Consider the following 27102-nt stretch of genomic DNA (forward strand, 5'->3'; position numbering starts at 1 on the left):
TCGGTTTGCCTCAAACTCCACACTGGACCCTTCCAACCACCCCCTACCTGACTTTCCTATGCGGACAGACGCCACACTAGACGATCTGAAAACCACCCCTGCTCAGGTGCATGCTATCATAAAAAACCTTGACACCTCAAAAGCATGTGGACCCGATCTTATCCCAGCTGTGCTATTAAAAAAGTGCTCAGCCGAAGTAGCTCCAGTTCTCTCCAAACTCTACGACAAATGCCTTAATGAAGCTTGCTTTCCGGGCTGTTGGAAAACTGCTTCTGTTGTACCAGTATTCAAGAATTCTGGCGAAAGGACAGACCCATCAAATTATCGCCCCATTAGCCTCCTCCCACTTTTTGCCAAAATATTTGAGACCATAATTAACCATGCTCTAGTCCATCATCTTACAGATGCTAAACTACTGACTGACAAACAATATGGATTTAGACAAGCCCGTTCCACAGCAGACATCCTAACTGTGATATCTGAACGTATATACCATTCACTGGACAAAGCGGGGGAGGGCAGAGCGGTAGCTCTAGATATATCTAAGGCTTTTGACAGGGTATGGCATGAGGGTCTCCTCAGTAAAATCAGATCATACGGTATCACTGGTAGAATACTTAACATAATTAAATCCTTCTTAGATAAGAGAAAAATCCAGGTTGTCCTCGACGGTCATACATCTAAACAATATGATATAAATGCGGGGGTGCCCCAGGGTTCTATCCTTGGACCTCTATTGTTCCTGATATTCATAAATGACCTCCCCGACAACATTGCCTCTGAGATGGGTATATATGCTGATGACACTACACTCTATGGCAGGCACGACAGGAAGACAAATGAACACATTTCTAAAGAAATGGCAGAAACACTAGAGGAAGACCTCCAATCTGTAGTGGAATGGGGACAAAAGTGGTTGGTCGCGTTCAATGCTGCCAAGACTAAACTAGTTTCATTCAATAATTACAAGAAACCCTCTCTACCACCCATAGCAATGGCCAACGACTCTTTATCTGTGAGTCCATCTTTCAAACTCCTTGGCCTAACGTTCACAGGAAACATGAGTTGGAACAATTACATTGAAGGCATTGCCAGGGCCGCTGCAAGAAAGGTGGGCTCTCTCTACCGTGCTAGAAAACTACTAACACCCGAAAGTATCCTGTACCTCTATAAGGCAACCATTCGCCCATGTATGGAGTATTGCTGCCACATCTGGGCTAGTGCATCTGCTACTAGTCTGTCGCTCCTTGACAAAGTTCAAAAGAGAGTCGCAAACCTGATAAGCCCTGAACTGGCGTCTAAGCTTCAGCCTCTGTCCCATCGACGAAATGTTGCATCCCTCTGCCTTTTCTACAGGTATGTTAGTGGTGAATGCTCTGACGAACTGCAATCACTTGTGCCCCCACGACGTGAGCACCCTCGACAAACCCGACAGGCTGCTAAATCCCACCCCCACACTGTAGAGATCCCTAGATGTAAAAGATCTTTTTACTTCAATAGTTTCGTCCCCAGAACCGCTAGACTCTGGAATTCCATTCCAAGTCCCTGCTTCCCCAACAGTACTGACGTGCAGAAGTTCAAGTGTAACGTGAACCGACACCTTGCTGCCCAAATCCCTACATAGTACCCCAGTAGTTGTTGCCCCTGATAGTAGCCCCCTACACCAAAGTGGCAATTTGCCTTGTTTGGGGTGAAAATGTAATAAAAAAAAAAAATTAAAAAAAAAAAAAAAGTATATATTACCAGAGACTATTTGCGTATGTATCTGTGTATGTGTATATGTATGTATGTTGTACGATTATGTCAACTATAAAAAAATACGCTGTTTCAGATAAAGGTGTTACAACACTACCGAATCTAGAAGGCATCTTATTGAATAAAATTTATTTAATAAAGTTTTTATGTATGTACCTGTATTGACTGTATACTTATACATGTGAGTGTATATACATGAGTGCATTGATATCTACATATCTATGTATCTCATATACGTATTGTATGAAATCTGCATAGGTGTGTATGTATATGTTTATATATATATATATATGTATGTCCGTATGTGTGTATAGAAGTGTTTTATAGAAAGGTGTACCCGAATGCAATCTACAGATTTTAAGGTTCCCAAGTTAACAATTTTATTAATATCACTATAATAATGGAGTTAGTATATAATATTAAGTTGTGTATATCTATTTATGTTAAGTATTTGTGTATAAAAAATATTTGTAAAATATTTTTAGAGGAAAAACAGTTGTTTCTTCCGTTTGTCAATTAAATGAGACTTGTTGAAAAATTTCAGTTGCTATTTTGAAATTTTGGAAGAACTCAATAATGCAATAAATAGACTTTTTTTAGTAAAGTAAAACCACTTAAAAATAATTTAAATTAGAAAAAGAGCATTTTTGAATATCTATCTACAACTCGTTTGATGAAAGAATAAAATAATTTTTTAGAAGAATTAAAATTATTCAACTTTTTTCATATGCCATAAGTTTTTGTATTTATTCCAGTGCTAACATTTTTATTTTTGCTTTTAATGAGAAAAGTATTACTGAAAGTTTATTGAAAAGAATGTTTTTATTTTCCATTTTCTCACTGATTATATTGATAAAAATTGATAAGTTGTTGAAAGTTCAAAATGATTAAAGTATTTATTTAAACATTTTATCTTTTTTTTTTTTAATTAAAATGTACTATTTTATGCACATTTTTCTAGTAATTGTTATAGGGGAAGTCGGGGTAAGTTGAGCATAGGGGTAAGTTGAGCCACCCCCTTTTAACCACAATTGACTAAGCCAATCCAAGTTTGTATGCAATCTATAAACAACTGATCACGTGACTTTAACCTCGACCATTTTGTTTTGCTGAACCAATATCGGAGGTTGATGCAGTAAAAGAAAATCAGATTTCGTGCCAAAAAAGTAAAATAAAGCGTTACAGAGGTGAGTGCATGTTTCTTGTGTGTAGTAATAGTTTGATTAGATATAATATGTGGTAGTTGTTTGTTCAATTACTTGCCTTCATACCTATAAAAGATTTTTACATTCACCACACATGAGATGCATGCATTTGAACAGACAAGTCAATGAGGTCAGACTGGGGTAAGTTGAGCCAATGCTAATGGGGTAAGTTGTGCCACTGGCTCAACTTGCCCCATATGTCTTTTTACACGTTTTCAAGAAACAGATGAATGTGCAACCACATCAGTAGGCCTGTTATAGAGTGAATTCAAAATGCATGTTGTATAAGTTACATGCTCTACTTGTATAAGAATTAGATCTATGGGTTACCTGGTAAACGTTTAAGATGTGTAAGCCGTGCTTGGATAGGAATTTGCATGCTGTACAGGCGCTTTGTTATTCTAATAATAATAATTATTTTTATTATTACTATTATCATTATTATTTTTAACATTATTATTATTATCATTGTAGAATCAAGAATGCACTTACCTCCCCTCTCCACCATTATGGACTAGCCTACAATTAGTCAGGCATGGTGGGTTATTCCATTTGGAGGCGCCTGATTGGCTAAACATGCCAGGAGAGGCAGGTGCCTCTCTACAAATGCCAGCTGTTCTGGCATTCATTGTTCAATGTTCCAGACTTATGCCAGGAACTCCACTGAATCAACTAGTTCACTCTAGTAATATTCTACATCATTATCGGATTTATTGTGTTAACTTCATTTTTCTTTTTTGTGTGTTTCACAGAAAAAAAGCCCACCAGTCATGCGCCACTACGTGCGAAAGACAAATCGTGGACAAACTCCTACATACGTTATGGAACGGGTTGCTGTTGCTGTTACTGGAGGTCAGAGTGTGAGGAGTGCTCCAAAGGACTTTAACATGGATCGAATGACACTGAAGCGGTACATGGACAAACAAGACAGTCAACCAGCAGGGACTGCTAATACACCTGTTTCCTTACGGCAATTGGTTTTTAGTCCTGAAATGGAAAGAGATTTGGCTGACCACGTGAAACAATTGTCAGACATGTTTCATGGTTTGTCATTCAGAAGATGTCGCACACTGGCATATGAGTTTGCTAAAAAAAAAACTGTCTCAATCTGCCACCAAGTTGGGATCGTGAGAAAAAAGCAGGACATGATTGGTGGTTAGGCTTCAAGAAGCGCCGGAACCTGGCAATTAGAGTGACAGAAGCAACATCTTTTAGGCGTGCCACAGCCTTCAACCGCCCAGTTGTTGATAAATTTTTTAACAACTTGAGTCAGATAATGGACAAGTACAAGTTCTCACCAAGTGACATTTACAACGCTGATGAGACTGGGTGCACCACCGTTCAAAACCCTGGAGCCGTTGTCACAGAAAAAGGAAAGAAACAAGTTGGTTCAATCACCTCCGCTGAACGCGGGGAATTGGTAACGGTGGTGTACACTGTGAGTGCAATTGGATCAGTCGTGCCTCCTATGTTCATCCAGAGTCCACTACAGAGATCACTTCATCAGAGGTGGACCAACACAGTGCATAGGGAGGGCAATACGAAGTGGCTGGATGAATGAAGAGGTGTTTGTGGAATATTTAAATCACATCATCAAGCACACCAGATGCTCACCAGGAAAGAAAATCCTCTTAATCCTCGACAACCATGACACACACATTTCTTTGAATGTTGTGAACACAGCAAGATCTCATGGCGTTGTCTTACTGACCATCCACCACACACTTCCCATCGTCTCCAGCCACTTGACCGGTCAGTGTATGGACCCTTCAAAACAGCATACAACAGAGCCATGGATGGGTGGCTACGATCCAATCCAGGAAAAACAGTAACAATATATGAAATCCCAGCTCTAGTGAACCAAGCCCAGATGATTGCCATGACACCATTGAACATTGCTGCTGGATTCCAAGCCTCGGGCATTCATCCATTTAACCGGGACATCTTTAGTGAAATTGACTTTTCCCCTTCTCTTCCAACTGACCGTGAGCAAAATGTGGCTGCAGAAAGCCTTGAGGCAAATTCTACTGTGGAAGATGCAGGACCATCAGGTGAGGTTCCTGGAGCAGTCTTGCCCGTGCACAGTGATGATGTCCGACCACAAAAACAGCAAGAAGATGATCTTATGCAACCATCCGCATCCGGGTCTTGTGTTTCATCTAGCTCACATGATTTCATGCATCGTCCATACATTTCACCATCTGTAATTCAGCCATTTCCGAAAGCTGCACCAAGAAAGGCAAGAAGAGGTGGTCACAAAAAGGGCAGCTCAAAGATTTTGATTGACAGTCCTGAACGACAGAAGCTGATAGCCCTTTCTGAAAATAGAAAGAGGAGCCTATTAACAAAAACAAAACAGTGTTTGTTCAATGCTGGTGGGAAAAAGTCGTGTCCCCTGAGATCTAAAACCCCATGTTCAAGTGACACTGATTCAGATTTTGAATTTGATGATGTGTCATCAGATAGTGATGGTGATATTGATCTGGATAGCCCAATAATCGAAGGTGACTTTGTGGTTGTCAAATGTGCTGGCAAATCACGAACTGTGAACTATATTGCCCGGGTTGACACTCTCAACGGGGAGGACTTTGAGTTTGAAGGTGTTTTCCTTCAAAAAGTTGCTGGGAAGGTAGGAACGGACAAGCCTGTGTTTGTTCCAAACCCAAAGGACGAAGTGGGTTTCAATGCAGAAGATGTTGTTTACAAGCTGCCACAGCCAAATAGTGTTGGCAGTTCTGTCCGTTGTTCTAGCCAGCTCGTTTTCAGCTGTGACTTGTCATAGTGGCAACTTCATTAACTTACTTTCAGATAAATGTTTCAAATTTTGTGCTGTTTCATTCGCTGTAATTAACATTTCTACTTCATTATTATAATTTGTTTTATAACCACAGCAACAATTTTTGGGCTTGTTCTTTCTTTATTTGCAACACATTTTTGCGTGGCACAACTTACCTCTGTGTGGCACAACTTACCCCACAGGTTGGATCAACTTGCCCCATGGTCGGGGCAAGTTGAGCCATTTGATATGCATTTTTGTAAAGCACATGGTCGGTTTAGGTGTACTAGCAGAAAACTGCAACTTGTTTCAAAATGTTCCCAAATAAAAGAATTTTATAATAATACACTCATCTTTGCAAAATAATTAGTCGTTTGGGTTCTGAAGAGCCAAAATGGAAAATTGGCTCAACTTACCCCGACTTCCCCTACTAATATCTCTATAAAATTGTAGTATTCGATAATACAATAATATATTTTAGAGCATTCATAATAAGTCTTTTAAGTTTTAATAATGAAGTGCTGATTTTATTTAGAATTACAGACATTTAGCATAATCTTCTCAATGTTTAATGATTAATTGAAGATTGTAAAAGTTTAAACCTGATCTACATTTAAGAAATGAACTTTAGGAATGCTCAATCCAAAGAATGAAGGTAATTAATTTGTCTGTAAGAATGTTGACACTGAGAGTAACACATAAGTCAACAAGGTTATTTTTACACATACTGTTTGACTAGATCTATGCAAATAAAATAAAAGTAAATACATGTCTGTTCAGGCTCAAACATTGCTAAAAAGCAAGTTTTAATGAAGAGGGTAACCATGGCTTCATTTAAATGGTTGCCCTCTTCATTAAAACTTGTTTTTTAGCAATGTTTGAGCCTGAACAGACATGTGAAAGATCACAATGAAACTGGATTTACAAATTAGGTTTTGAACCGTAAGAATTTTTTGTTCATTTTAGTAGCTTGTGCCTTTGTGTTTATTATTTAGCAAGGAGGTATTTAGCAACTCTTCAGATACTATTACTTGTTGAGAGATAATAATGTAATATTCTAATAAGAATTCATTACATTTGTGTTTATTATTTAGCAAGGAGGTATTTAGCAACTCTTCAGATACTATTACTTGTTGAGAGATAATAATGTAATATTCTAATAAGAATTCATTACATTTGTGTTTATTATTTAGCAAGGAGGTATTTAGCAACTCTTCAGATACTATTACTTGTTGAGAGATAATAATGTAATATTCTAATAAGAATTCATTACATTTGTGTTTATTATTTAGCAAGGAGGTATTTAGCAACTCTTCAGATACTATTACTTGTTGAGAGATAATAATGTAATATTCTAATAAGAATTCATTACATTTGTGTTTATTATTTAGCAAGGAGGTATTTAGCAACTCTTCAGATACTATTACTTGTTGAGAGATAATAATGTAATATTCTAATAAGAATTCATTACATTTGTGTTTATTATTTAGCAAGGAGGTATTTAGCAACTCTTCAGATACTATTACTTGTTGAGAGATAATAATGTAATATTCTAATAAGAATTCATTACATTTGTGTTTATTATTTAGCAAGGAGGTATTTAGCAACTCTTCAGATACTATTACTTGTTGAGAGATAATAATGTAATATTCTAATAAGAATTCATTACATTTGTGTTTATTATTTAGCAAGGAGGTATTTAGCAACTCTTCAGATACTATTACTTGTTGAGAGATAATAATGTAATATTCTAATAAGAATTCATTACATGACCTCTGACAAATATTTTATTTTTTAAGCTGACCATGACACAATATATTTTAAATGAATCCGTGTACTTCATAAGTGTTGCATAAGTGTCAATTTGTGTTAATGTAATATAGATTTGGATAAAAAAATTTCAAAATTGAGCATTTATTGAGATGTGTATTTTTTAAATTGTTCTTGCTGAGTTTGAAAATGAATAACATTGTCTTTTGCCTAAACCATTTCTGAACAGAAAACTAATGATTTACCTAAACCATTTCTGAACAGAAAACTAATGGTTTACCTAAACCATTTCTGAACAGAAAACTAATGGTTTGCCTAAACCATTTCTGAACAGAAAACTAATGGTTTGCCTAAACCATTTCTGAACAGAAAACAAATGACTGTTTGCATTCATCGTCGTCAATGGCTTGTAAGTTTCTTTGTTTGCTTTTTAATGAACAAAATTTAAGAACGGAATTTGTCTGTAAAAAGTGATGCATGATGAAAAACAAGACTTTGGAGACTGTGGTGCATAATCACTTACGTACAATTAATCATGCTTTAATCAACTGAAAATCATATCTTTTTTGCAAGTTTGGTACATGTGTGTTACTATCCTGCTGGACTGTCCTGAACACTTAACAGAAAGTCATCTGACATGATTATCACATAATTATTTAATTTTTTTTTTATATACAAAATGAATAATTCATATTGCTACACTTGATTATAAACTGCAAAGTAAAAGCGGGGGGGGGGGCAAAAGAGTCAATTTCTTATTTGAAGTACATCGCTTACTGATTATCATTATGTTAGACCATCTTAAAATGCATCTTGTCTCATCCAAGTTTCCATGAAGACTCCTAATTTGCATCCTCTATTTAATATCATTTTTGCCTAATTTTATGGACTTTGTTTTTTACAAATTCTAACTTATTTCCTTCCTGGCAAGATCAACATCTTTGTGATATTTGTCTAAAACAGATTCATCTGAACAAATGTATTTAATGTTTATACAATATATATAGCAATATGTAACAATATGTAAACACTCAACTTCATTTCAATTAATTTGATTCACTGTGATTCCACATTTTTTGTAACCCTAAATAAGAAATTGTCAATTTATCCCTATATTCTAACATAATACTATGATGTGCAAAATTCTATTCAGGCAAACTATTGAATTATCCTGATTTTAATTCATTTAAGCATCCCTTCCTTTCGTTTTTGCAAGCCATATTACTTTCTAATAAAAAAATTTTTATTACTGAGATATGCTTCATCAAGAAATTTCTTATTCAAAGAAACTTTTGGAAAATAATGTTGTAGAGTCGAAGAAAACGAAGGGAGGAAGCACCCACGTGTCTACGCGTCATGCCTTACCTTGGAACGCTCCTATGGTGTGCGTACGTGCATGGCCGAAACATGAAAGAAATTCCAAAATGGCGCCGTCCTCATCTTGTAGATTGTGCGATCATCACTGGGCCCCACGTGACCGTTCTTTGGCTGCTGATTGGCCGAGGATGAACGCCGGAAGGATAAAGGGAGTGTGTTTGGAACATGGGGGTGTCTTTTCTAGGATCGACGTCAGTGTGATCGTATCAGTGAACTGCTGCAGCTTTAAGAGTACCTTAGTGTGTGTGTGATTTTTTGGGACTTGCTCGTCTGCAGACTTTACAGGACTTTCTTTTCTGCTGATTCTACAGGACCTGCCCTTCCGCAGAACTTGGAACAAAACTTCAAGCCTCTTCTTTCTTTTCACACGTAGTCGCCTAAAAAGGTAGAATCCGACTTACTTGTGAAACGGCTTTAAATGTGTTTGAAAACAATTGTCCAAAAAAAGAAATATTTGTAACATTTTCAATACCAAACAATAAACAAACTGTTTGCACATTATATTTTCACACAAATGTGTACTTGTGCATTTATGGGGTTTTGCCAGTGAGCAATCAAGAAACAAATTAAATAATAAAACATCTTTTTACGCCCATGCACTTTTGTTGGTTTTTCATTCTTTTTATCATCGCTTTTTCATGTGTCGGTCGTAACCTCCTTGTGGTTGTGATTCTGTTTAACTCAAGACAAATTTACTCATGCATATAACAAAATGGAAATTTGTTGAGGTTTCAAAGGTTTTATTGGGGAGAGAAAGTTTATTCCCAAGGGGGAGGGACAAAAAAGGCTAAAATTAATTTCTTCTTAGCTTGATCTTCTACTTGAGGATTGAGAGACACAGACGGCATCATTGGGTGACATTTGTTTAGTTTCTCTCTACATTTTCAGAACACATTTTTTCCAAGTCTGACTGCTTAGAAACTCTGTTCTGCCCCCGAAACACATGATCATCCTAGGAAACTAACCTTTGAATCCTCGTTTCAATCACGCTAACCTGACTGCGTCTATTTACATTTGCTGCCAGGTTATTCTATGTAACCTTTGTTGAAATTCATACTAGTTAACATAGTCTCTACTTACTAGGATAGGTTCCCAATATATAGCATTTTCATATTCAAACAAACAAATATAAAAGATACAAATGGATTGTAAAATTCCATTTTTATTGAAAACTAGCATGGGTGCCCGGCGTTGCCCGGGTGTTTGGAGGTGAATGCTAAGAAAAAAACTCCAAAAAACGGTCAATTTTTTAAACTTTGACCCCTATTATGACCCCTTAAAATTTATTGTTTTGGGCTCAAATCGAGTTATTAAGTTAGATCCATGTTCAAGGAACCTATATCTAAAATTTCAAGTGTTTAGACCCAAAATTGTTGGAGGAGTTTGGTAGAGTTCTCAAAGGTCAAATCGTTGAACTTTGACTCCTTAACAGCCAAATTTCTGGCCCAAAACCGATCACGTAGATTTTCCTAAATCTCAGTACCCTGTATATCAAATTTCGAGTCCATAGACTGAAAATCAACAGTTATTGCAAAGGAAAATGTACACAGACACACAGACAGACATGCAGACATGTTCACTTTTATAGATATATAGATATTTCAAACTATCACATTTTTAAAGTTAGTTTAAAGAAAAAAATTACAGTATTGAAATATTTAAAACATTATCTGTTTATTTAAATTCATTTGTATTTTCATTTTGTTTTAGAGGTGCCACAAAATCAACAATTCTCCTGTTGGATTCTCAAGGTCACATTTTATCTGAGACTGATGGATCTTGCACCAATCAATGGGTAAAAGTTTTAATTTATTTACTGACAAATTGCTTTTTAGTAAGCAACAAAATCGGTAAAACGGAATCAAAGCCAATATTTGTAGAGAAAATTGATTGTGATTTAAAGCAGATTTCAGATTTCCTCAATATCAACAGGAGGATGTTAGAAAGGGTTAAAAAGGAATTGAATTATTCTGAATTCAACTATGTGTCAACATCCAGATGAATAATGCATGTTTGACTATCTGACACCATCTGACATGCATTCTGATAGATGCAGGTAGGCCATACATGTGGCAGCAAGATACAGTGGCTTACCATATCATTCAGAAGATCCAGAGGATTTTGTTGATCACATTTAATTTTATGTGTCTGGCCCACCTAACTTGCAATTTCCTTGGTTTCTTTGTGTGATGGAATAAGACATTAACAGATGTAGGTGCAAAGTCTTTCAGAGCTTATGTCACAAGTCTTGTGGCTGTTTCTGATATTGCTCTGAAACTGTTATCAAAGCCAAAAGTGGATTCATCAAGTAAAATAGACAGAAAAAAAACACTGACCGAAAGAATAAATCTTTAAAAACATGAAACTGCTGTATTTTTTTTTTTTTTGTAGACAGTGAATAAATATAGCCTGCATCCTGTAATTATTTGTCTGATTATATTATGGATAGAAAATATTAATTGTTTGTCTTATCAAATTATGATAGAAAATATTAATTGTTTGTCTTATCAAATTATGATAGAAAATATTAATTGTTTGTCTGATCATATTATGATAGAAAATATTAATTGTTTGTCTTATCAAATTATGATAGAAAATATTAATTGTTTGTCTTATCAAATTATAATAGAAAATATTAATTGTTTGTCTTATCAAATTATGATAGAAAATATTAATTGTTTGTCTTATCAAATTATGATAGAAAATATTAATTGTTTGTCTTATCAAATTATGATAGAAAATATTAATTGTTTGTCTTATCAAATTATGATAGAAAATATTAATTGTTTGTCTTATCAAATTATGATAGAAAATATTAATTGTTTGTCTTATCAAATTATGATAGAAAATATTAATTGTTTGTCTGATCATATTATGATAGAAAATATTAATTGTTTGTCTTATCAAATTATGATAGAAAATATTAATTGTTTGTCTTATCAAATTATGATAGAAAATATTAATTGTTTGTCTTATCAAATTATGATAGAAAATATTAATTGTTTGTCTTATCAAATTATGATAGAAAATATTAATTGTTTGTCTGATCATATTATGATAGAAAATATTAATTGTTTGTCTGATTATATTATGATAGAAAATATTATTTGTTTGTCTGATCATATTATGATAGAAAATATTAATTGTTTGTCTGATCATATTATGATAGAAAATATTATTTGTTTGTCTGATTATATTATGATAGAAAATATTATTTGTTTGTCTGATCATATTATGATAGAAAATATTAATTGTTTGTCTGATTATATTATGATAGAAAATATTAATTGTTTGTCTGATCATATTATGATAGAAAATATTAATTGTTTGTCTGATTATATTATGATAGAAAATATTATTTGTTTGTCTTATCAAATTATGATAGAAAATATTAATTGTTTGTCTGATCATATTATGATAGAAAATATTATTTGTTTGTCTGATCATATTATGATAGAAAATATTAATTGTTTGTCTGATTATATTATGATAGAAAATATTATTTGTTTGTCTGATCATATTATGATAGAAAATATTAATTGTTTGTCTTATCATATTATGATAGAAAATATTAATTGTTTGTCTGATTATATTATGATAGAAAATATTATTTGTTTGTCTTATCAAATTATGATAGAAAATATTAATTGTTTGTCTGATCATATTATGATAGAAAATATTAATTGTTTGTCTGATTATATTATGATAGAAAATATTATTTGTTTGTCTGATCATATTATGATAGAAAATATTAATTGTTTGTCTGATCATATTATGATAGAAAATATTAATTGTTTGTCTGATTATATTATGATAGAAAATATTAATTGTTTGTCTGATCATATTATGATAGAAAATATTAATTGTTTGTCTGATTATATTATGATAGAAAATATTATTTGTTTGTCTTATCAAATTATGATAGAAAATATTAATTGTTTGTCTGATCATATTATGATAGAAAATATTAATTGTTTGTCTGATTATATTATGATAGAAAATATTAATTATTTGTCTGATTATATTATGATAGAAAATATTATTTGTTTGTCTTATCAAATTATGATAGAAAATATTAATTGTTTGTCTGATCATATTATGATAGAAAATATTAATTGTTTGTCTGATTATATTATGATAGAAATATTATTTGTTTGTCTGATCATATTATGATAGAAAATATTAATTATTTGTCTGATTATATTATGATAGAAAATATTATTTGTTTGTCTTATCAAATTATGATAGAAAATATTAATTGTTTGTCTGATCATATTATGATAGAAAATATTAATTGTTTGTCTGATTATATTATGATAGAAAATATTATTTGTTTGTCTGATCATATTATGATAGAAAATATTAATTATTTGTCTGATTATCTTATGATAGAAAATATTATTTGTTTGTCTTATCAAATTATGATAGAAAATATTAATTGTTTGTCTGATCATATTATGATAGAAAATATTAATTGTTTGTCTGATTATATTATGATAGAAAATATTATTTGTTTGTCTGATCATATTATGATAGAAAACATTAATTATTTGTCTGATTATATTATGATAGAAAATATTAATTGTTTGTCTTATCAAATTATGATAGAAAATATTATTTGTTTGTCTGATCATATTATGATAGAAAATATTAATTGTTTGTCTGATTATATTATGATAGAAAATATTATTTGTTTGTCTGATCATATTATGATAGAAAATATTAATTATTTGTCTGATTATATTATGATAGAAAATATTACTTGTTTGTCTTATCAAATTATGATAGAAAATATTAATTGTTTGTCTGATCATATTATGATAGAAAATATTAATTGTTTGTCTGATTATATTATGATAGAAAATATTATTTGTTTGTCTGATTATATTATGATAAAAATATTAATTATTTGTCTGATTATATTATGATAGAAAATATTATTTGTTTGTCTTATCAAATTATGATAGAAAATATTAATTGTTTGTCTGATTATATTATGATAGAAAATATTAATTATTTGTCTGATTATATTATGATAGAAAATATTATTTGTTTGTCTGATCATATTATGATAGAAAATATTAATTATTTGTCTGATTATATTATGATAGAAAATATTAATTGTTTGTCTTATCAAATTATGATAGAAAATATTAATTGTTTGTCTGATCATATTATGATAGAAAATATTAATTGTTTGTCTGATTATATTATGATAGAAAATATTAATTATTTGTCTGATTATATTATGATAGAAAATATTAATTATTTGTCTGATTATATTATGATAGAAAATATTAATTGTTTGTCTTATCAAATTATGATAGAAAAGATTAATTGTTTGTCTGATCATATTATGATAGAAAATATTAATTGTTTGTCTGATCATATTATGATAGAAAATATTAATTATTTGTCTGATTATATTATGAAAGAAAATATTATTTGTTTGTCTGATCATATTATGATAGAAAATATTAATTATTTGTCTGATTATATTATGATAGAAAATATTAATTGTTTGTCTTATCAAATTATGATAGAAAATATTAATTGTTTGTCTGATCATATTATGATAGAAAATATTATTTGTTTGTCTGATTATATTATGATAGAAAATATTAATTGTTTGTCTGATCATATTATGATAGAAAATATTAATTGTTTGTCTGATTATATTATGATAGAAAATATTAATTGTTTGTCTTATCAAATTATGATAGAAAATATTAATTGTTTGTCTTATCAAATTATGATAGAAAATATTAATTGTTTGTCTGATCATATTATGATAGAAAATATTAATTGTTTGTCTTATCAAATTATGATAGAAAATATTAATTGTTTGTCTTATCAAATTATGATAGAAAATATTAATTGTTTGTCTTATCAAATTATGATAGAAAATATTAATTGTTTGTCTTATCAAATTATGATAGAAAATATTAATTGTTTGTCTTATCAAATTATGATAGAAAATATTAATTGTTTGTCTTATCAAATTATGATAGAAAATATTAATTGTTTGTCTTATCAAATTATGATAGAAAATATTAATTGTTTGTCTTATCAAATTATGATAGAAAATATTAATTGTTTGTCTGATCATATTATGATAGAAAATATTAATTGTTTGTCTTATCAAATTATGATAGAAAATATTAATTGTTTGTCTTATCAAATTATGATAGAAAATATTAATTGTTTGTCTTATCAAATTATGATAGAAAATATTAATTGTTTGTCTTATCAAATTATGATAGAAAATATTAATTGTTTGTCTGATCATATTATGATAGAAAATATTAATTGTTTGTCTGATTATATTATGATAGAAAATATTATTTGTTTGTCTGATCATATTATGATAGAAAATATTAATTGTTTGTCTGATCATATTATGATAGAAAATATTATTTGTTTGTCTGATCATATTATGATAGAAAATATTATTTGTTTGTCTGATCATATTATGATAGAAAATATTAATTGTTTGTCTGATTATATTATGATAGAAAATATTAATTGTTTGTCTGATCATATTATGATAGAAAATATTAATTGTTTGTCTGATTATATTATGATAGAAAATATTATTTGTTTGTCTTATCAAATTATGATAGAAAATATTAATTGTTTGTCTGATCATATTATGATAGAAAATATTATTTGTTTGTCTGATCATATTATGATAGAAAATATTAATTGTTTGTCTGATTATATTATGATAGAAAATATTATTTGTTTGTCTGATCATATTATGATAGAAAATATTAATTGTTTGTCTTATCATATTATGATAGAAAATATTAATTGTTTGTCTGATTATATTATGATAGAAAATATTATTTGTTTGTCTTATCAAATTATGATAGAAAATATTAATTGTTTGTCTGATCATATTATGATAGAAAATATTAATTGTTTGTCTGATTATATTATGATAGAAAATATTATTTGTTTGTCTGATCATATTATGATAGAAAATATTAATTGTTTGTCTGATCATATTATGATAGAAAATATTAATTGTTTGTCTGATTATATTATGATAGAAAATATTAATTGTTTGTCTGATCATATTATGATAGAAAATATTAATTGTTTGTCTGATTATATTATGATAGAAAATATTATTTGTTTGTCTTATCAAATTATGATAGAAAATATTAATTGTTTGTCTGATCATATTATGATAGAAAATATTAATTGTTTGTCTGATTATATTATGATAGAAAATATTAATTATTTGTCTGATTATATTATGATAGAAAATATTATTTGTTTGTCTTATCAAATTATGATAGAAAATATTAATTGTTTGTCTGATCATATTATGATAGAAAATATTAATTGTTTGTCTGATTATATTATGATAGAAATATTATTTGTTTGTCTGATCATATTATGATAGAAAATATTAATTATTTGTCTGATTATATTATGATAGAAAATATTATTTGTTTGTCTTATCAAATTATGATAGAAAATATTAATTGTTTGTCTGATCATATTATGATAGAAAATATTAATTGTTTGTCTGATTATATTATGATAGAAAATATTATTTGTTTGTCTGATCATATTATGATAGAAAATATTAATTATTTGTCTGATTATCTTATGATAGAAAATATTATTTGTTTGTCTTATCAAATTATGATAGAAAATATTAATTGTTTGTCTGATCATATTATGATAGAAAATATTAATTGTTTGTCTGATTATATTATGATAGAAAATATTATTTGTTTGTCTGATCATATTATGATAGAAAACATTAATTATTTGTCTGATTATATTATGATAGAAAATATTAATTGTTTGTCTTATCAAATTATGATAGAAAATATTAATTGTTTGTCTGATCATATTATGATAGAAAATATTAATTGTTTGTCTGATTATATTATGATAGAAAATATTATTTGTTTGTCTGATCATATTATGATAGAAAATATTAATTATTTGTCTGATTATATTATGATAGAAAATATTACTTGTTTGTCTTATCAAATTATGATAGAAAATATTAATTGTTTGTCTGATCATATTATGATAGAAAATATTAATTGTTTGTCTGATTATATTATGATAGAAAATATTATTTGTTTGTCTGATTATATTATGATAGAAAATATTAATTATTTGTCTGATTATATTATGATAGAAAATATTATTTGTTTGTCTTATCAAATTATGATAGAAAATATTAATTGTTTGTCTGATTATATTATGATAGAAAATATTAATTATTTGTCTGATTATATTATGATAGAAAATATTATTTGTTTGTCTGATCATATTATGATAGAAAATATTAATTATTTGTCTGATTATATTATGATAGAAAATATTAATTGTTTGTCTTATCAAATTATGATAGAAAATATTAATTGTTTGTCTGATCATATTATGATAGAAAATATTAATTGTTTGTCTGATTATATTATGATAGAAAATATTAATTATTTGTCTGATTATATTATGATAGAAAATATTAATTATTTGTCTGATTATATTATGATAGAAAATATTAATTGTTTGTCTTATCAAATTATGATAGAAAAGATTAATTGTTTGTCTGATCATATTATGATAGAAAATATTAATTGTTTGTCTGATCATATTATGATAGAAAATATTAATTATTTGTCTGATTATATTATGAAAGAAAATATTATTTGTTTGTCTGATCATATTATGATAGAAAATATTAATTATTTGTCTGATTATATTATGATAGAAAATATTAATTGTTTGTCTTATCAAATTATGATAGAAAATATTAATTGTTTGTCTGATCATATTATGATAGAAAATATTATTTGTTTGTCTGATTATATTATGATAGAAAATATTAATTGTTTGTCTGATCATATTATGATAGAAAATATTAATTGTTTGTCTGATAATATTATGATAGAAAATATTAATTGTTTGTCTGATCATATTATGATAGAAAATATGAATTGTTTGTCTGATCATATTATGATAGAAAATATTAATTGTTTGTCTGATCATATTATGATAGAAAATATTATTTGTTTGTCTGATCATATTATGATAGAAAATATTAATTGTTTGTCTGATCATATTATGATAGAAAATATTATTTGTTTGTCTGATCATATTATGATAGAAAATATTAATTGTTTGTCTGATCATATTATGATAGAAAATATTATTTGTTTGTCTGATCATATTATGATAGAAAATATTATTTGTTTGTCTGATCATATTATGATAGAAAATATTATTTGTTTGTCTGATCATATTATGATAGAAAATATTGTTTGTCTGATCATATTATGGTAGAAAATATTAATTGTTTGTCTGATCATATTATGATAGAAAATATTATTTGTTTGTCTGATCATATTATGAAAGAAAATATTGTTTGTCTGATCATATTATGATAGAAAATATTATTTGTTTGTCTGATCATATTATGATAGAAAATATTGTTTGTCTGATCATATTATGGATAGAAAATATTAATTGTTTGTCTGATCATATTATAATAGAAAATATTAATTGTTTGTCTGATCATATTATGAAAGAAAATATTAATTGTTTGTCTGATCATATTATGATAGAAAATATTATTTGTTTGTCTGATCATATTATGATAGAAAATATTATTTGTTTGTCTGATCATATTATGATAGAAAATATTATTTGTTTGTCTGATCATATTATGATAGAAAATAGTATTTGTTTGTCTGATCATATTATGATAGAAAATATTGTTTGTCTGATCATATTATGGTAGAAAATATTAATTGTTTGTCTGATCATATTATGAAAGAAAATATTGTTTCTCTGATCATATTATGGTAGAAATATTATTTGTTTGTCTGATCATATTATGATAGAAAATATTATTTGTTTGTCTGATCATATTATGATAGAAAATATTAATTGTTTGTCTGATCATATTATGATAGAAAATATTAATTGTTTGTCTGATCATATTATGATAGAAAATATTATTTGTTTGTCTGATCATATTATGATAGAAAATATTAATTGTTTGTCTGATCATATTATAGTAGAAATATTATTTGTTTGTCTGATCATATTATGATAGAAAATATTAATTGTTTGTCTGATCATATTATGATAGAAAATATTAATTGTTTGTCTGATCATATTATGATAGAAAATATTAATTGTTTGTCTGATCATATTATAGTAGAAATATTATTTGTTTGTCTGATCATATTATGATAGAAAATATTATTTGTTTGTCTGATCATATTATGATAGAAAATATTAATTGTTTGTCTGATCATATTATGATAGAAAATATTATTTGTTTGTCTGATCATATTATGATAGAAAATATTATTTGTTTGTCTGATCATATTATAGTAGAAATATTATTTGTTTGTCTGATCATATTATGATAGAAAATATTAATTGTTTGTCTGATCATATTATGATAGAAAATATTAATTGTTTGTCTGATCATATTATGATAGAAAATATTATTTGTTTGTCTGATCATATTATGATAGAAAATATTAATTGTTTGTCTGATCATATTATGGTAGAAAATATTAATTGTTTGTCTGATCATATTATGAAAGAAAATATTAATTGTTTGTCTGATCATATTATGAAAGAAAATATTGTTTGTCTGATCATATTATGGTAGAAATATTATTTGTTTGTCTGATCATATTATGATAGAAAATATTATTTGTTTGTCTGATCATATTATGATAGAAAATATTAATTGTTTGTCTGATCATATTATGAAAGAAAATATTAATTGTTTGTCTGATCATATTATGAAAGAAAATATTAATTGTTTGTCTGATCATATTATGGTAGAAATATTATTTGTTTGTCTGATCATATTATGATAGAAAATATTAATTGTTTGTCTGATCATATTATGATAGAAAATATTAATTGTTTGTCTGATTATATTATGATAGAAAATATTATTTGTTTGTCTGATCATATTATGATAGAAAATATTAATTGTTTGTCTGATCATATTATGATAGAAAATATTATTTGTTTGTCTGATTATATTATGATAGAAAATATTATTTGTTTGTCTGATCATATTATGATAGAAAATATTAATTGTTTGTCTGATTATAATATGATAGAAAATATTATTTGTTTGTCTTATCAAATTATGATAGAAAATATTATTTGTTTGTCTGATCATATTATGATAGAAAATATTAATTGTTTGTCTGATTATATTATGATAGAAAATATTAATTATTTGTCTGATTATATTATGATAGAAAATATTATTTGTTTGTCTTATCAAATTATGATAGAAAATATTAATTGTTTGTCTGATCATATTATGATAGAAAATATTAATTGTTTGTCTGATTATATTATGATAGAAAATATTATTTGTTTGTCTGATCATATTATGATAGAAAATATTAATTGTTTGTCTGATCATATTATGATAGAAAATATTAATTGTTTGTCTGATTATATTATGATAGAAAATATTAATTGTTTGTCTGATCATATTATGATAGAAAATATTAATTGTTTGTCTGATTATATTATGATAGAAAATATTATTTGTTTGTCTTATCAAATTATGATAGAAAATATTAATTGTTTGTCTGATCATATTATGATAGAAAATATTAATTGTTTGTCTGATTATATTATGATAGAAAATATTAATTATTTGTCTGATTATATTATGATAGAAAATATTATTTGTTTGTCTTATCAAATTATGATAGAAAATATTAATTGTTTGTCTGATCATATTATGATAGAAAATATTAATTGTTTGTCTGATTATATTATGATAGAAAATATTATTTGTTTGTCTGATTATATTATGATAGAAAATATTAATTATTTGTCTGATTATATTATGATAGAAAATATTATTTGTTTGTCTTATCAAATTATGATAGAAAATATTAATTGTTTGTCTGATCATATTATGATAGAAAATATTAATTGTTTGTCTGATTATATTATGATAGAAAATATTATTTGTTTGTCTGATCATATTATGATAGAAAATATTAATTATTTGTCTGATTATCTTATGATAGAAAATATTATTTGTTTGTCTTATCAAATTATGATAGAAAATATTAATTGTTTGTCTGATCATATTATGATAGAAAATATTAATTGTTTGTCTGATTATATTATGATAGAAAATATTATTTGTTTGTCTGATCATATTATGATAGAAAACATTAATTATTTGTCTGATTATATTATGATAGAAAATATTAATTGTTTGTCTTATCAAATTATGATAGAAAATATTAATTGTTTGTCTGATCATATTATGATAGAAAATATTAATTGTTTGTCTGATTATATTATGATAGAAAATATTATTTGTTTGTCTGATCATATTATGATAGAAAATATTAATTATTTGTCTGATTATATTATGATAGAAAATATTACTTGTTTGTCTTATCAAATTATGATAGAAAATATTAATTGTTTGTCTGATCATATTATGATAGAAAATATTATTTGTTTGTCTTATCAAATTATGATAGAAAATATTAATTGTTTGTCTGATTATATTATGATAGAAAATATTAATTATTTGTCTGATTATATTATGATAGAAAATATTATTTGTTTGTCTGATCATATTATGATAGAAAATATTAATTATTTGTCTGATTATATTATGATAGAAAATATTAATTGTTTGTCTTATCAAATAATGATAGAAAATATTAATTGTTTGTCTGATCATATTATGATAGAAAATATTAATTGTTTGTCTGATTATATTATGATAGAAAATATTAATTATTTGTCTGATTATATTATGATAGAAAATATTAATTATTTGTCTGATTATATTATGATAGAAAATATTAATTGTTTGTCTTATCAAATTATGATAGAAAATATTAATTGTTTGTCTGATTATATTATGATAGAAAATATTAATTGTTTGTCTTATCAAATTATGATAGAAAATATTAATTGTTTGTCTGATCATATTATGATAGAAAATATTAATTGTTTGTCTGATCATATTATGATAGAAAATATTAATTGTTTGTCTGATTATATTATGATAGAAAATATTATTTGTTTGTCTGATCATATTATGATAGAAAATATTAATTGTTTGTCTGATCATATTATGATAGAAAATATTAATTGTTTGTCTGATTATATTATGATAGAAAATATTATTTGTTTGTCTGATCATATTATGATAGAAAATATTAATTGTTTGTCTGATTATATTATGATAGAAAATATTATTTGTTTGTCTGATCATATTATGATAGAAAATATTATTTGTTTGTCTGATTATATTATGATAGAAAATATTATTTGTTTGTCTGATCATATTATGATAGAAAATATTAATTATTTGTCTGATTATATTATGATAGAAAATATTATTTGTTTGTCTTATCAAATTATGATAGAAAATATTAATTGTTTGTCTGATCATATTATGATAGAAAATATTAATTGTTTGTCTGATTATATTATGATAGACAATATTATTTGTTTGTCTGATCATATTATGATAGAAAATATTAATTATTTGTCTGATTATATTATGATAGAAAATATTAATTGTTTGTCTTATCAAATTATGATAGAAAATATTAATTGTTTGTCTGATCATATTATGATAGAAAATATTAATTGTTTGTCTGATTATATTATGATAGAAAATATTAATTGTTTGTCTGATCATATTATGATAGAAAATATTAATTGTTTGTCTGATTATATTATGATAGAAAATATTATTTGTTTGTCTGATCATATTATGATAGAAAATATTAATTGTTTGTCTGATTATATTATGATAGAAAATATTATTTGTTTGTCTGATCATATTATGATAGAAAATATGAATTGTTTGTCTGATTATATTATGATAGAAAATATTATTTGTTTGTCTGATCATATTATGATAGAAAATATTAATTGTTTGTCTGATCATATTATGATAGAAAATATTAATTGTTTGTCTGATCATATTATGATAGAAAATATTAATTGTTTGTCTGATAATATTATGATAGAAAATATTAATTGTTTGTCTGATCATATTATGATAGAAAATATTATTTGTTTGTCTGATCATATTATGAAAGAAAATATTAATTGTTTGTCTGATCATATTATGATAGAAAATATTATTTGTTTGTCTGATCATATTATGATAGAAAATATTATTTGTTTGTCTGATCATATTATGATAGAAAATATTATTTGTTTGTCTGATCATATTATGATAGAAAATATTATTTGTTTGTCTGATCATATTATGATAGAAAATATTGTTTGTCTGATCATATTATGGTAGAAAATATTAATTGTTTGTCTGATCATATTATGATAGAAAATATTAATTGTTTGTCTGATCATATTATGAAAGAAAATATTGTTTGTCTGATCATATTATGATAGAAAATATTATTTGTTTGTCTGATCATATTATGATAGAAAATATTGTTTGTCTGATCATATTATGGATAGAAAATATTAATTGTTTGTCTGATCATATTATAATAGAAAATATTAATTGTTTGTCTGATCATATTATGAAAGAAAATATTAATTGTTTGTCTGATCATATTATGATAGAAAATATTATTTGTTTTTCTGATCATATTATGATAGAAAATATTATTTGTTTGTCTGATCATATTATGATAGAAAATATTATTTGTTTGTCTGATCATATTATGATAGAAAATAGTATTTGTTTGTCTGATCATATTATGATAGAAAATATTGTTTGTCTGATCATATTATGGTAGAAAATATTAATTGTTTGTCTGATCATATTATGAAAGAAAATATTGTTTCTCTGATCATATTATGGTAGAAATATTATTTGTTTGTCTGATCATATTATGACAGAAAATATTATTTGTTTGTCTGATCATATTATGATAGAAAATATTAATTGTTTGTCTGATCATATTATGAAAGAAAATATTAATTGTTTGTCTGATCATATTATGAAAGAAAATATTAATTGTTTGTCTGATCATATTATGGTAGAAATATTATTTGTTTGTCTGATCATATTATGATAGAAAATATTATTTGTATGTCTGATCATATTATGATAGAAAATATTAATTGTTTGTCTGATCATATTATGATAGAAAATATTAATTGTTTGTCTGATCATATTATGGTAGAAATATTATTTGTTTGTCTGATCATATTATGATAGAAAATATTATTTGTTTGTCTGATCATATTATGATAGAAAATATTAATTGTTTGTCTGATCATATTATGATAGAAAATATTAATTGTTTGTCTGATCATATTATGATAGAAAATATTAATTGTTTGTCTGATCATATTATGGTAGAAATATTATTTGTTTGTCTGATCATATTATGATAGAAAATATTAATTGTTTGTCTGATCATATTATGATAGAAAATATTAATTGTTTGTCTGATCATATTATGGTAGAAAATATTAATTGTTTGTCTGATCATATTATGAAAGAAAATATTAATTGTTTGTCTGATCATATTATGAAAGAAAATATTGTTTTTCTGATCATATTATGGTAGAAATATTATTTGTTTGTCTGATCATATTATGATAGAAAATATTATTTGTTTGTCTGATCATATTATGATAGAAAATATAAATTGTTTGTCTGATCATATTATGAAAGAAAATATTAATTGTTTGTCTGATCATATTATGAAAGAAAATATTAATTGTTTGTCTGATCATATTATGGTAGAAATATTATTTGTTTGTCTGATCATATTATGATAGAAAATATTAATTGTTTGTCTGATCATATTATGATAGAAAATATTAATTGTTTGTCTGATCATATTATGAAAGAAAATATTAATTGTTTGTCTGATCATATTATGATAGAAAATATTAATTTTTTGTCTGATCATATTATGATAGAAAATATTAAAGTCCAATTGCAAATTTTCAGAAGCAAAATATGTAAGCAAAATATGTAAGCAAAATATAAGTTTTATTTAATAGTAATGTTTTATTTTTAGCTCATTGGTTTGGATGAATGCCTGGAGCGAATTGCTAAAATGATAACTCTAGCTCAACTTCTAGCTGGCATTGATCCTCCAGTAAAACTAAAGGCTTTGGTAAGTATATTTCCACCTATTTAATGCAAGTATAAAATAGAAGAAAATAATTCTATTTGAAACTAAATTTCATGAACAAATCGCATACAAGATAGATTTTTATAAGTTTGAATTATTTTCGCTTTATTATTTTAGCTATACACATGTTAAGAATTCACTGTGTGCATGGCAACCATGTTTGTGTTGGAAAATAAAAATAAAAAGAAACCGTTTACATATAACATTTAAATTCATCCAGAGTTTTTCAGCTTATATTAGAAATGCTGACTAGACATGAAGGCAGGTTTAAAGATATCTAAATGCATAGAGGTATATGAAGACAATAACTATGAAAATTGAATCCTAAAGAAAAAATGCAATGAATGCATGAGTTGTGAGATGCAATAAAAATATATGTAAATAACGTTACATACTAACCTTACTTACATAGTCTCAACAGTACTGGTGTGTCATTCGGAAAAAATATGAACAGTCTCGTTTCTGGAGCATTTTTTGAAAATTAGATGACTTGATCAGAAAAATAACTCAAAACAATTTCCAAATTTACAACATGGCTATCAGAGGACCAAATCATATGACAATAATACCATCTCATACTCAAACCAAATATCTCCAAACTCTGATTCCAATGATAGCATTTAGAGTTTCGTCAGTTTTGGTCAATTTGGAAAGTGAAAATAATATTTTCAAGATTCCAACTGCTAAATTATATAAATTATATAAAATATACATTTCAGAAAAAGAGAATCTGTATTAATTGTCCGATTTTCAAAGCACTTCTGACAGTTTGTGTCTTTTATTTGTTATCTCTCTGAAGGATTCAACTGGTTCTCAAAAACCAAATGAATTTTGTTTTATATTTTTGGCATGTCACAAATGAATTTTGTTTTATATTTTTTAGCATGTCACAAAAACCAAATGAATTTTGTTTTATATTTTTTGGCATGTCACAAAAACTAAATGAATTTTGTTTTATATTTTTGGCATGTCACTAAAACTAAATGAATTTTGTTTCATATTTTTTGGCATGTCACAAAAACTAAATGAATTTTGTTTTATATTTTTGGCATGTCACAAAAACTAAATGAATTTTGTTTTATATTTTTGGCATGTCACAAAAACTAAATGAATTTTGTTTTATATTTTTGGATTGTCACAAAAACTAAATGAATTTTGTTTTATATTTTTGGCATGTCACTAAAACTAAATGAATTTTGTTTTATATTTTTTGGCATGTCACAAAAACTAAATGAATTTTGTTTTATATTTTTGGCATGTCACTAAAACCAAATGAATTTTGTTTTATATTTTTTGGCATGTCACAATGCGTAAAACTCTGTGAGTAATTTTACACAGTTGTATTTTACCTTTCTAACAACATTGTAATTTTTGTTTTACGATTCATTTCTCTGATAACAATCTTTTATTTTCTTCATTTTCCACATTAATCCCAAGCGTTGGGTGAGGCATGTAATAACGGATTTTTGTCTCCACACCGTCGCAGTCATCATCAGACAATTGTAAATAAGCATAATGTTATATAGTAGTTGTTTCCTATTTTTTCCTGACATGTGCGTCAAATTTGTTGATAAATGATAATAATGATGCGAACATGGCTACCACATTCAGAGAATCTTCTAAATATGTCATAAGCTAAAATGAAATATGTCATAAGCTAAAATAAAATATGTCATAAGCTAAAATGAAATATGTCATAAGCTAAAATGAAATATGTCATAAGCTAAAATGAAATATGTCATAAGCTAAAATAAAATATGTCATAAGCTAAAATGAAATATGTCATAAGCTAAAATGAAATATGTCATAAGCTAAAATAAAATGTCATAAGCTAAAATAAAATATGTCATAAGCTAAAATAAAATATGTCATAAGCTAAAATAAAATATGTCATAAGCTAAAATAAAATATGTCATAAGCTAAAATAAAATATGTCATAAGCTAAAATGAAATATGTCATAAGCTAAAATAAAATATGTCATAAGCTAAAATGAAATATGTCATAGGCTAAAATAAAATATGTCATAAGCTAAAATGAAATATGTCATAAGCTAAAATAAAATATGTCATAAGCTAA

The 27102-nt window shown here is 26.5% G+C and overlaps 1 protein-coding gene across 3 annotated transcripts in view; it reads left to right on the forward strand.

The window, feature by feature from the left end:
- Positions 1 to 27102, forward strand: part of LOC145246004 (N-acetyl-D-glucosamine kinase-like) — a 238909-nt gene that overhangs the window by 46137 nt on the left and 165670 nt on the right. The window contains exons 1-3 of one of the 3 annotated variants that reach the window (XM_080107804.1): positions 6599 to 6678; positions 10594 to 10678; positions 24909 to 25007. In XM_080107804.1, the coding sequence (XP_079963930.1) occupies positions 24948 to 25007 (60 nt within the window). In that variant the 5' untranslated portion in view covers positions 6599 to 6678; positions 10594 to 10678; positions 24909 to 24947. Of the gene's footprint in view, positions 1 to 6598; positions 6679 to 10593; positions 10679 to 24908; positions 25008 to 27102 lie in introns of those variants that run through there. The other 2 variants (XM_080107803.1, XM_080107806.1) reach the window with 2 other exon arrangements.

This window comes from Euprymna scolopes, chromosome 23, assembly GCF_053919585.1.
Source record: "Euprymna scolopes isolate OS-2025 chromosome 23, ASM5391958v1, whole genome shotgun sequence".
NCBI classification, from domain to species: domain Eukaryota; kingdom Metazoa; phylum Mollusca; class Cephalopoda; order Sepiida; family Sepiolidae; genus Euprymna; species Euprymna scolopes.